The sequence below is a fragment of the Pinus tabuliformis genome, chromosome J (assembly GCF_031772625.1).
Source record: "Pinus tabuliformis cultivar Carrire ecotype Pingquan chromosome J, CPIR1, whole genome shotgun sequence".
NCBI lineage: Eukaryota > Viridiplantae > Streptophyta > Pinopsida > Pinales > Pinaceae > Pinus > Pinus tabuliformis.
Window position 1 is genome coordinate 539,656,367 of NC_142295.1, and position 13,153 is coordinate 539,669,519.

A 13,153-nucleotide genomic window follows, 5' to 3' on the forward strand; every position below is an offset into this window, starting at 1 on the left:
CGGGATGAAGTTTTCTGAAGGGGGGGTATGTAACGACCTATTTATAAAAGTAATATTAAATAAACTTTAGTAAATAAATTATATTAATCAATTAATAAAATTATAAAAATAAACTAATGATAAAGTATTTTAATATAAGTCTAACCTTTATACTAAAATCAGAAAAAGGAAAGTTAATCAAAAATCAATAAATGTATATGACACGATATGGGAAGGGTGTCACAAGGAAATGAAGCGGTGGGTGTTGGAGGAAGGATGGCCACTGCCAAGAAACAGTTTATAAACCAGAAAGAAGAGTTTAGGAAGGGGGAATCGGGAAAGAAGAAGGAAGAACGAAGGGGATACTGAAGAAGTAAACTTGAGTTACCTACGGAAGGAGAGCTGGTTGTTTTGAGGTTTCTAGGCACGGGGGAACAGTTTGCTTCAACTGAGAAGATTACTGGATTGAGTAGTGAGGTTCTGCTCAGTTTGGCTGGGTGGTTTCGGTCTTTTGGTAAACGGGAGCAAACTTGAGGAGTTCTGAAACATTTTCATCTGCAGCAGACCAAGTAAGTACCTATCATCGAATCAAGCAATTAGTCATATGAATTTTTGCATAAATTTAGAACAAAAATTTTCTTAAAGTTTCATACTCTGCTTAGAATAAATAGCTCTATAAAAACTCCTTACAATTTAGTAAATCTTTGTAGTTTCAAAAATGATTCTTTACATCAGCTCAGTCCTTACACTCAACAAGTGAAGACATAAGGAGAAGGAGTACAGTGATATCAAGACAGTGAATTGTAGACCAAATAAAGCAGAGGATAGTGACAAACATCTTGGAAGTAACCTTGTGTCTATTTTGTCAAGGGTTTTGGTATTCATCATCTAAATATCTATAAGAAGAGATTCAACAGTTTTACTCTCAAGGGGAGAGGTTTTTTCTTGGCATGGAGCCAACACCTTGTGTACTTGTTCTATTGTTGATCTTCTAGTTCGATAACTGTTTGATGATTGAAGAACACACTAACATAACAATGTTTAATTGAGGAAGACAACACAAATTGTTATCAATAAGTCTGAGAAGAATTACTAAGCCATGAATTTCTCTAGATTCTTCAACACCTCTCACCCTCAACTTTCTCCTATGACACACTTTGAGGGGTCAAAAATGTGTTTAGGACTCCCAAAACCCACTTTTCCTAAGTTTAGTGAAAAGTGTGGCAATAAATTAGGCTAGAAATAAATTATTCCATGTGACAGAATGACATAGAAATGACTTGGAAATTATCCTAAGTCAAAGAGTTGAGTCAAGGGACATGTGGACAATGACTGTGCCTTACATTATAAATGCACCACTATCTCGTGAAAATTGAAATTCTTGGAGTTAATACAACAGTTGCTTATGTGGAAAATCAAATTATTTGGAGGAGCTTGCACACTAAAGGAATATTGGATGGAATATCTTGATTGAGGATTTCGCGGGAGCTTGTCTCACTTTAGCTCCAGTGCTTCTACACTTAGCACTTCACTTGGTGAAATACGAGTTTCTCTTAGAGGGGGCCACACAACTCCTTGGGATCTACGTTGAGCTTCATTAGGATCATCATTTGAGGTGACAGCACATGGTTCGAGTTTGGATGTTTGATAGGAGTTATCTCATTGCTTTGGTTCACACATGGATTTGTTTACCGTAACACATAGAGAATTCAATTTTCCTTGGGTGCCACATATGGAATTCAATTTTGCCTTGGTGTTTCTCTCATCTCCACTTGGAACTCGACTTGCTCTTTCCTGGGATTTGCTCCAATACCATTTTTCATATGCATTCTTCCTTAGGATTTGCTCCCAACTCTCTATATAATAAAGCCATGGGCTCTCATATTGAATCATGTAATACGAGCTATTGGGCTTGAGGACATGTTGTTGGATTGTAAACTCATTGGCAATATAATACAAAAGACTTTGGGGTTACTTGTGAGGTGTTTTTCTCCTTGTATATGGTAAATTCTTGATGTATTTGTTCTTATATTTCTATTTTCTTCCTCATGCTATTATTTCCTTCATGCTTTTCAAGTTATGTTGATATACAACTATCTCATATTAGCATAAGAATTGTTTAATTGCTCTAGGAAGAGAAATATTTTAGTTGGTGTCAAATATATCTCTAGAAATTCTCTCCATTGCATTTGATTAATTCCATGTGGATCTAATTGGTTTTGGTGAAGTTGTGTAGAAAATCCTTCTTTGATCAAGCTTCAAGCGTGAGGGGAAGTTCTCAGAGGAACCAACCCACTCTTGAAATATTCAAGGAGAACCCGCATGTCTTAAATTCTAAAGTCTCATCATTTGAATTGTTTTGCAAGGCTTCCTTTCCATAAAGGCCACTTTCCATGAAGAAATGAATGACATGACGTACCAAGTGATCGATGGTTGATGCCCTACAAGGAAGAAGCTCAACTGAATTTCATGACATCAAGGAAAGAAGTTGATCAAGTAGCTAAAGGACCCACGAAGAAGAAGTTGTTGATGAAAAGACAAGTCCCTGATTAAGAGGGAGCTTGGATTGGGTCACCCCTGATTAAAAAGGAGTGACAATTGTGTTTTTCTATTTCATGTGTCATGCACTAGACCAGGACTAACAGTCGTAAGTCTTAGTGAAGGCCATGAAGAGGAATGTAGACATATGATGGATGTATCCTCTGTAATTGAGAGGGAGAGATAGACACAACATTCTTGTCTTCACTTGTAAAAAATAATGGAGGGTTGGGTAATTATCTAGCATCCAATGCTCTTTGAGGATGTGTAGGGCATCCAAAATAAGAGTAGGCAAGAGGATTGATATTCTTTGAGGGTTGGGAACCCAAGATAAGAATAGTCCTAGAAGGTCAAACTCAGTGAACACCCAGGTGGGTATGTACCTTGAGAGACAATGATGAAGGTGTCTATAGTCATTGGTCTCGCCAACATTGCGCTCTGATCTGATGAGAGATAGCACTGTTAGTCAAGGCCTTGCTGTGGAAACAATGTTGGTTACTATGATGCTATATAGATGGGTTACCAATCCAATTCTTCTTATGAGAAATTCTACAGATTGAGAATGACCAAGTACCATTATGAATACCTCCTTAGTTAAGAGGGAGTGTTGAAGAAAAGTGTAACTAGGTTCGACCTTCATAATGACATGTAATTATGACTGATGTAAATGATGTAATAAAGAGAACAAAATTATTTTTGTATACCTTGTTGCATGGGTTTCATGAGCAAGAGGTTTATTTATTAGTGGCTCCCATTGAGAGCCTTAGGATTTATTAATATGTCAAAGAGTCAATGTCATGTATAAAGAAGCTCTTCTTGAGCAGGAGAAATATATATTTGAGTCATAAACAATGTCAAGAAGCCCTCCAAATGACAAGCACAATCCTCTTCATCACGTCGGCCAACAAATCAAATTAAAAGAAGTCATGTCGGCTTGCATAAATGACACATCTCTTTGCTGGTTCAAGTCGGCTTATTATGGAGACATAACTACTATAAATACCCATCTAGGGTATCCGCAAAACAGAAGTGAAGAACTCGGATTTGTCTGAGATTTTTGGAGGTCTGTCACAGGGTGATTTTCGGATGGGTACAAGTCTGCAATCCGCATTACAGGAGGACACATTTCGAATGTCTCTAAAACTTCGTAGGTAATTACAATGGCACAGTTGCAGCCTCGGCATGATTCAAGAGGATCACATAGAAGTACATACAGTCTCAACATACTTGTTATGAAGAGAATCATACACTCTCATCTTAATTATGATGATAATGATCTCGGTGATTCTATAGTAATACTCTCTATCTCAACATACAAGTAATCGTGTAAACACAGTCATGATCTTAATGAAGGCAATGCTAAAAGATCACAATCTCAGTACATCTCTCATGGATATATACATATCTCAATATAGATCTCATTGGTATGATGGTGATCTTAGTGAAGACGCAAAGAAGATCTCCATAATGATCTTAATGATTTCGGTGAAGGTGTAGTAAATCTCAGTGAAGGTGCAAAGATGATCTCAGAAAATGTGCAGTGATGATTTCAGTGATGGTGCAGCTATCATGACCTCAATGAAGCAATAAAGTTGACCTCTGTATAGCAGCAGTGATGAAGATGATCTAAGAAGTGACAAAGAAGAGGATTGGTGTCTCGGTCTTGGAGTGGCCTAATAGGTCAAAGCTCATAGTCTTGGTATTCATCAATTGGAATCTCTATAAGAAGAATTTCGTGCGGATTTTCCTCTCAAAGAGTGAGAGGTTCTGGCCCTGGCAGAAAGCCAAACATCTTGTGTTCTTGTATCTTTGTTTTTGGTAACTATTTGATGAATATAAGAAGACACACTCTCATAAGAACAAATGAAGATTGTGCTAAGAAGAAAAGTTAAAATACCTCACAAGTAGTTATCATGCTAGAAGAATCTCATTAAATTCACTTGCCCTAGATTCTTCAACAAAAAGGTTGTGGGGTTTTTCTGGGGTCACCTTGACCAAAAACAAGTGTCTCTAATGCTTGAATGCTTGCCTAAATTTTGTATTAATTTCAGCTGATAGGAAAAGTGAAAAATAGTAATACTCTTTGAATGCTTACGATTAATGCATTCTGAATTTTTCTATCAGCGTGACAAAACATGTGGGTTGGGCTAAATAAACACATGCAAACTTGTAAACTAGGGTTAGGGTGCACATCATTAATTTTCCACATGGTATCAGAGCTTTGTTGAGCCAAGTTGACGCTTAAATCTTCATTTTCAGTCAACTGATAAAGAGGGAAACAAGTTACCAAAGTCTTCAAACAGTGAACCATACCATTGAAACTTTGCCAGAAACCCAAAGACTTCAGCAGTTCAAAGGGAGAGAGGTTCTAGCTTCCAAATTTGCTTCATTTTGTTGATGGTGGAATGAGAGGATTATGCTTTTACTAGAGGAGGTTGAACTGTGGGATGTTGTTGAAGCAGTTGTGCAACCACCCACTAATCCAGATTAGTTAGTGGAGTTCAACAAGAAAAATGTGAAGGCAAAGAGGATCCTTCTAGATGCCATCAAGGACCACTTATTCCCTCATGTTTCAGGGATGAGATATGCATATCGAATGTGGAAGTCCTTGGTCTTTGTGCACCACAGTTCTAATGAGAACAAAAGATGGTGTTGAGACAAAAACTACACAACACCAAGATGACCAAAACCAACAGTGTGACATCTTTCCTCACCAGAGTCTCACAGGTAAAAAATGAGTTTGTTTCTATTGGAGACATTGTTCTAGATGAGCAGTTGGTTCGTATTGCTTTAGAGGGGTCCACCGAGAAGTGGGATAGTTTTATCCAGAGCTTGGTGACCAGAGAGCACTTTCTTGGTTGGAGGAGGATGTGGGACGATTTCCTCCAGGAGGAGATCAGGAGAAGTATGCGAAGTGGCAACAAGAGTGGTGGGGCAAGTGAAGAGGAGAATATATCCCAGGGGATCCAGTATCGAGTTTGCTCGTGTGATTGGAGTAGACTTATGTTTCAGCCGCTTAGAGCTATGGTAGCACAGACCAATAGTTGTGAGTTATGTGAGTTGTGGCATAGGAGAATGGCCCACTTGCACCATGGAGCTTTTAGGATGTTGAGGGAGATGGTTATAGGGTTGCCTAACTTCAACATAGAGCATCATGAAGTGTGCAGGGGGTGTGCTTTGGGAAAGTACACCAAGACACCTTTCCGGAGTAGTGACAGCAGAGTTGTAGGTGTCCTTGACTTGATTCATTATGACGTATGTGGTCCTATGTCCCATGTCTCATTGAGTAGATATGGATACTATGTGACATTCATTGATGACCACTCCAAGAGGACCTAGATTTACTTCCTAAAGACCAAGGATGAGGTCTTCTGGCGATTCCAAGAGTTTAAGGCTCTTGTGGAGAACCCGACAGGGAGGAAGATCAGGGTGTTGAGACCAGACAATGGGTGTGAGTACACTTCAGCAGAGATGAGAGATTTTTGTGGGAGTGTTGGCATCAAGAGAGAGCTCATTGTGCCTTATAACCCTCACCATAATGGGGTGGCAGAGAGGAAGAACAGGACCAATGTGGATGCAGCTAGAGCAATGTTGCATGATCAGAGTTTACCTTTCTTCTTGTGGGCCAAGGCGATTAACACTATTGTTTACTTGCAGAACAGGAGCCCACATAGAGTCTTGGGGAGAAAGACTCCTGAGGAGATATATATCGGCAAGAAGTCGTAAGTTGGGCACATCAGGATATTTGGGTGCCTTACATATTCAAACGTCCTTGAGGAAAAAAGGACGAAGTTGGAACCCACAGAAAAGAGGGGTATCCTAATGGGTTACGATGAGACCAGTAGAGCCTACTGCATATATCTTCTTACACATATGAAGATAGTCCTGAGGGATGTGACATTTGAGGTGAGGGCTTTGAGGAGGTCTCGAGAGGTTGATCAAGTAGAGTAGCAGGCTCCTCAATAGGAGGTTTCAAGTGCATTAGGTGGTACATCAGGATCAGGAGGTTCACCTTCTTCAGGGGTGACAGGTTCCCAAGGTACATTTTTGCCTAGTGCAGGTTCATCAGGCACAGTATTTCAAAGTTCAGGATCTCCTTTGATTATTTCAGAGCCTTCCTCCCCAGGAGGCAAGGCACCAGTTGAGGATTTTCCCATACCACCACAAGAGACTACTCCAAGGAAGAGGAAGCCAAGATGGCTTTGGGACACCCTGAACAAGGCTCAGGAGGCAGTGGGGAGACCCAAGTTGTCAGTGAGAGAGAGTAGACCGCTAAAGAGGTTGGGTGGCTTTGTGGCAGATGTTGTGGAGGCAGAGCCAACTAGTTTTGAGGAGGCAGTTGGACAACAGATCTAGAGGGATGCTAGGGTGGAGTAGTATGCCTCTATCACGAAGAATGATGTCTGGGAGGTAGTGCCACGACTTGATGGGAAGTCAGTTGTGACTTCCAGGTGGCTCTATAAGATCAAACATGTTGTAGATGGTAGCATGGAGAAGTTCAAAGCTTGGTTTGTGGTGCAGGGGTCCTCACAGGTAGAGGAGTTGTCTATGAGGAGACATTTGCACCAGTTTCTTGTTATACTTCCATTAGAGCAGTGATATCTATAGCAGCTGAGATGGGATGGAGGATTCACCAAATGGATGTGAAGACCTCCTTTCTCAATGGTGTTATACAGGAAGAGGTGTACATTGAGCAGCCTAAGGGCTTTGAGTTGCATGGGAGGGAGTCTCATGTATGTAGGTTGAAGAAAGCCTTGTATGGATTGAAGCAGGCACCGAGGGCATGGTACGAGAGGATAGATGCCTAGTTGCAGCAACTGGGTTTCCAGAAGAGTGATGCAAATCCGAACCTATACTTTATTTTGGTAGGTGACAATCCACTCATTTTGGTATTGTATGTGAATGACTTGTTTGTTATAGGCAACAACAATCTCACCCATCATTGCAAGAGAGATCTTGCTTTAGAGTTTGATATGATTGATATGGGGCTGATGCATTACTTTCTGGGGTTGGAGATTTGGCAGGAGGATTAGCACATCTTTGTGGGCCAAGGCAGGTATGTAGGTAATATCTTGAGGTGGTTCCATATGGATGGTTGTAGGCCTATGGCTACTCCTATGATCACCATCTGGAAGAAGTTGCATGATGTTGATTCCAAGTTGGTTGATCCCACTTTGTACCATCAGTTGATCGGTTCATTGATGTATCTAGTCAACACTAGACCAGATATTTGTTTGCAATCAATATATTGAGTCAGTTTATGATAAAGCCTGGGAGAGTACACTGGGTGGCTGCAAAACATGTGTTGAGATACTTGCAAGGTACAGTGGATTATGGGTTGGACTATGTTAGATGTGATGGGGTCAGATTGATTGGTTGCACAGACTCAAATTGGGTTGGCAGTGTCAGTGACCGGAAGAGTACTTCCAGATGTTGTTTCTCATTGGGCTCGACAGTTGTGTCATGGTTCAGCAGGAAACAAAAGTCAGTGGCATTGAGCAAAATAGAGACAGAGTACATGGCAGCTAGTTAGGTAGGATGTGAGGCATTATGGCTTCGCAAGATGCTTCATGGACTATTTGGTCAGATGCTGAGACCAACTACGATTTACTGTGATAATCAGAGTTGTATTAAACTCTTTGAGAATCCAATATTTCACAATCGATCAAAGCATATAGAGATCAAATACCACTTCATCAGAGACTGGGTTCAGTGAGGGGCAGTGAAGCTTGAGTATATATCCACTGATGAGCAGGTAGCAGACATTCTCACCAAGTATTTGCCAAGAGGAAAGCATGTATTTTTCAGAGACAGGATGGGAGTGGTGAGCAACACCTTACTAGGAGTTTATCCCTTTTAGCCTAGCAGACACATTAATGACTTTTGCTTGGTGACATTTATGAGTCATATTAATGGCATGGGTGGAAGAGATATTTAAAAGTGGTGTACCATGTACTTTTTCTATTTTTAAGCTACTTGTACTTTATAAAGTGACTTTATGTGTAAAAGTACATAGTGTGTTTTTCTCACTGTTGATAATATCGGCGATATTCGAAAATATCGCGATATTTTCGGCAAAACGATATATCGCCGAGAAAATATCGCGATATTTTCTGTTTTGAAAATATCGCGATATTTTCAAAATATCGGCAAATATCGGAAAATATCGGCAAAATATCGCGATATTTTGAAAATATCGGCAAAATATCGGCTATATTTAAAAATCTGAAAAAATTATTTTTTATGCTTGCCGATATTTGCCGATATTTTAGCCGATATTGCCGATAAGATATTTTCTAGACCCTCGCCGATATTTTGCCGATACCGATATTTTCAACACTGGTTTTTCTAATATTAAAGAGAGTTGAGAAAATCACTTTATGAAAAAAAATAGAAAAAGGTACTAGGAGGCTTTTAAGTAATGGGGCCAATGTATGAGGGGGGTCATTTGGGAGAAATGATCTCAACCATTCATCTTGAGATTTGGAGATTAAATCTCATCCATGGAATCCTAGGTTTAGGGATTCAATCTTTTCTAAAAGACAGAAGGATAAAAGGGAGGTTCATTCTTCACTTCACACTTGTGAAAGCATGAGGAGAGGAGAACCTCAAGGAGAATTTGCAGCAGAGAAAACGCAGCTCGAATTCCAAGGAGGATAGAGAAGCTAGGGCACAAATTTCGAGGGGAAGGAGAAACACAGAAATCAAAGAAGCGTAGCTTGAATTTCTAGGAGAGAGGCACAAAAATCGAGGAACACAGCAGCCATTTGCAGCACGAATTTCGAGGCACCTGGGAATGAAATTTGAGGGAGGTTGCTGCTCAGTTCAGGCCCAAAAATCGAGGCAGAATTTTCGCAATTGCTGCTACAGGCAGAGTGATTTTCGAGGAGCCTTTTAGCTGTCACCTGGCATGAATTTCGAGGTACAACAGTCTTCTTCAGGCACAGAAATCGAGGCATCTACAGCACAGAAATCGAGGCTGAGTCTGCACAGAAATCAAGGCAGATTTGGCACTGATATCAAGGCACAAAATTCTGAGCATGTAAATTTGTGAAATCTGAAAATTATTTCAGTGGGCACAAATTTCCAGAAATTGAATTTAATGATTCAGCTGCTAAGGGAGATGAGCACTATGATTATTTTATGTACTCAGACTAATTTTCTCAAGCAATAAAACCCTCCTTTGAAGACCAGCTTTAACTTTTACCCAGAAGGCTGTGGGGTTTTTCCGGGGTTACCTTAACCAAAAATAAGTGTCTCTCATGCTTGAATGCTTGCCTAAATTTTGTATTAATTTCAGCTGATAGGGAAGGTGAAAAATAGTAGTACTCTTTGAATGTTTACAATTAATGAATTCTGAATTTTATATCTGCAGGACAAAACATGTGGGTTGGGCCAAATAACACATGCAAACTTGTAAACTGGGGTTAGGGTGCAGATCATTAATTTTCTACAGATGAAAATCCTTTATGAAATTTTATCTTTCATAATTATTAATCAAAATGACCATTTAATACTATCATATACTGCAATTTCCTCAGAATCCACAGACAAAAGATTACCGAATTGTGTGTCATTTGCTAGTCTAATAGCTTCGTCCTCAGACTTGAAACGGAAAAGTGGTGCAACAGGTCCAAACACCTCCTCCCTAATGTGTAATCAATGAAATACAACAGAATTCAGTTATAAATCAATTAGTTAATAAGAAGATTAATGCAACTGTGTATAATACTTTCACATTAAATGATGAAACATTACCTGGAAATCAACATGCCAGAAGTTGCATCTCCGAGAACAGTCGGTTCATAAAATGTATACCCAAGGCTATGCCGTTTACCCCCAACCAATAGCTTTGCTCCCTGTATAAATCTTATGATCAGTCTATAAAAATAAATCCTATCATATTCTCGTCAGCCTATTAAAATATATTCCATCATAACTCAATTCAACTTCGTATAAAAACAATAGGGCCTGGAATATAGCTATTTACAATCAGCAATCAAAGAACCATCTATTTTTTTCAGTATTAAACATTGCCGATATGTTGCTGGTAATGCAATATTTTACACGACTTATCCCAAGCTGATATTACCAGCACAAAATATCCTGATATTTTGGGTATATATCATGAGTCAAATAAATATATCTCCCAGCCATGCCAATAATGCTTTAGAAGCCAATTTATGGTAGTTTTTAGAAAAAGAGATAGGAAGACTGAGATCCGAGGAACTTCTCACCCTGGTAATCACTGGTAATATTAAATTGTTAAAGTAAAAGAATAGAAAAGAAAGATAAATGAGAATGTCTCTTTCTTTCTTTTGTATCCCTTTACTTAAAATTTTAATGTTAATATCAAATGTCTCAAGATGTTTGAGAGTGGTTCCAACCTCATCAGACTTCATATGGAAAGAGGAGAATTTTGTATCCCATTTTGAATTCAGCAGACATAACAGTTTTCAGAATTTTAGGATTGGCAAGATTGCTGCATTCTCACTGGACACTATCATGTACAAGAGTATGGGATTGGTATTTAATCTAGAGTACCAAGATCTTTGTGTACCTCAATGTTGGTAGTGCTGATCATTGAACTCATCTGTCATGATCATGGTATATACTAACAATGTATGCTTCACTCAAGCAAAGTCACTGATTAAGCATTTGAAGCCTTTTCTACTCTATTTTAACACCTATATTAGGGAGTTCCATCAAATCACAGGGTGTTGACTGACATCCATGGAGGATTGAGGTAGTAGATGCAAAGGCTAGAGGAGGGTCGCATATGGTGCTACTATGAGGATCTCAATATAGGCGATGATTTGATGATAGGTAGTTATTTGTTGTAGCATGATGTGTTTTGGACTCTAGAGGTCATTTAGGCCCTTGATGTCTATTTATTTTGTTTCGTATATGTATCACGGTTCACACTCGATGCTGTTTTGCTATATTCATCTTTAGTACATACACACTATATACATGATCAAACTTTGCATATTTGGTGTCTGAACGTTTGGATACATACATACATATGTGTGTGTGTGTGTTGAATTTTCTATATTTTATGTATTTTCTACTAGACCAGTGCACAAATCAGTTCAGAGTCTGGTTCCAATCATGAGATAGAATTATTGCTTTGTTAATGTGATTTTGTATCAACCCTTCAAGACTAGGGACTTGGAACAAATATCAGAATTCTGTATCAATGTGTGATCTATCACTTGATAGTGTCTTATACATCTTATATATCAGTTTTTTCGTATTTATGTGGCGATGCATTTGTTTGATATTGTTGCTACTTTCGATGTTTAAAAAAAGAAATATTAATTTATTTTTTAAATGTTTGTCAAAATTTGCCCACAAGGGTTGGATCCAACTGTGGAAAGCGAGGAGTTTTTCACCTTTGGGCAAACTTCAATTCCCGTGATGAACTAGGCCTAAAGCCATAAGGGCACCTTGAGGTAGTGATCAAATGTGTGGCTACACTCAAAGAGACTATTAAAATTGGTCTAATGACCCATGCACACATAAGTGCATCAAAAACCACCACCATGTCATTTTATTAAAATCCCAAGGGGTGTAGAACAATCAGTGATAGAGTTTACTGTTAATGCATTCCTTGTATAAATGTCACTAATTCAAAACCCTGTATGTCTAGCTAACAAAAAAATATAGTTTGCCAATATTTTCTGATATTTTCCCCAATATTGTTGATAAGTTATATTTCAGATGTTTGGTGACAAATTCATAAACATGATAAATGTAACATTGCTTTTCTTTACAAAGACAATTATGATTGGCACTAACAGTTTCAATAGGAAAAAGAGATTTGTCAAAACCAACGATGGCTGCTACAGATTTGAAGACATGAGGTTCTGTTCTATATGCAACTACCATTTACACTCCCTGTTGGTAGTCTTGTTATCATGCAAATCTGCATTGACAAACCTGCATGACACTTTTAGAGAGTCAACCCTATCATAGTGGAAAGTCTCTCCATTCGGATTGGTGTTTTCCAGTCTGTCGAGGGTGTCCTAGATGATGTATGCTATTATCCACTTAATATTCCCGCATAAAACTTCAATTTGATTAGCATACAACAAAGCTTCACTTTTGACTTGCCGATAAGCAACCAAAAGTGAAGTAGTTCTTGAGAATGAAATTTATAATGGTTGAAATTAGATTTCTGAAAGTAATAGTAGCAATGGAATTGAAAGTGATGCAAGAAACAAATGTGTGCCTCAAGTGAAATAATTCAAAACAAGTGCACTTCAATATACCATCACATTGCATAAAATTTATACCCTCATAATGGTAATAGTTAGGAACCTGTTGCTAGGGCATCAAGACATCCTTACTCCTTTGCAAGTTTTAGCCAGTTTTAAGAATCCACACTCCATCCACCCAAGGATTGGGCAATGGACCTGTCCATAAGGTGATCAACCTTTATTTCACTCACAAAACCATATTCACTCTCTTTTCTCCCTCTATTCAGCCCGTCATACTAAGGCTAGAAGGATAGGCGTCTCGATGGAATCTAGGATCCCAACTCCTGTTTCCAGTGCTCTCCGGACGTCTAAGTCCTAGGCCAAACTATGAGTTTCTGATATTTGTGGCTTGCGGGCTGTTGCATATATCTAGA

General features: G+C 38.8%; 1 protein-coding gene across 1 annotated transcript in view; it reads right to left on the reverse strand.

The window, feature by feature from the left end:
• The window catches only part of ALDH5F1 (aldehyde dehydrogenase 5F1), a 369,083-nt gene that overhangs the window by 43,589 nt on the left and 312,341 nt on the right, over positions 1-13,153 (reverse strand). The window contains exons 16-17 of the mRNA XM_089380687.1: positions 10,276-10,376; positions 10,080-10,165 (exon numbers count right to left, since the gene is read on the reverse strand). Coding sequence (XP_089236813.1) covers positions 10,080-10,165; positions 10,276-10,376 — 187 coding nt within the window. The remainder of the gene's footprint in view (positions 1-10,079; positions 10,166-10,275; positions 10,377-13,153) is intronic.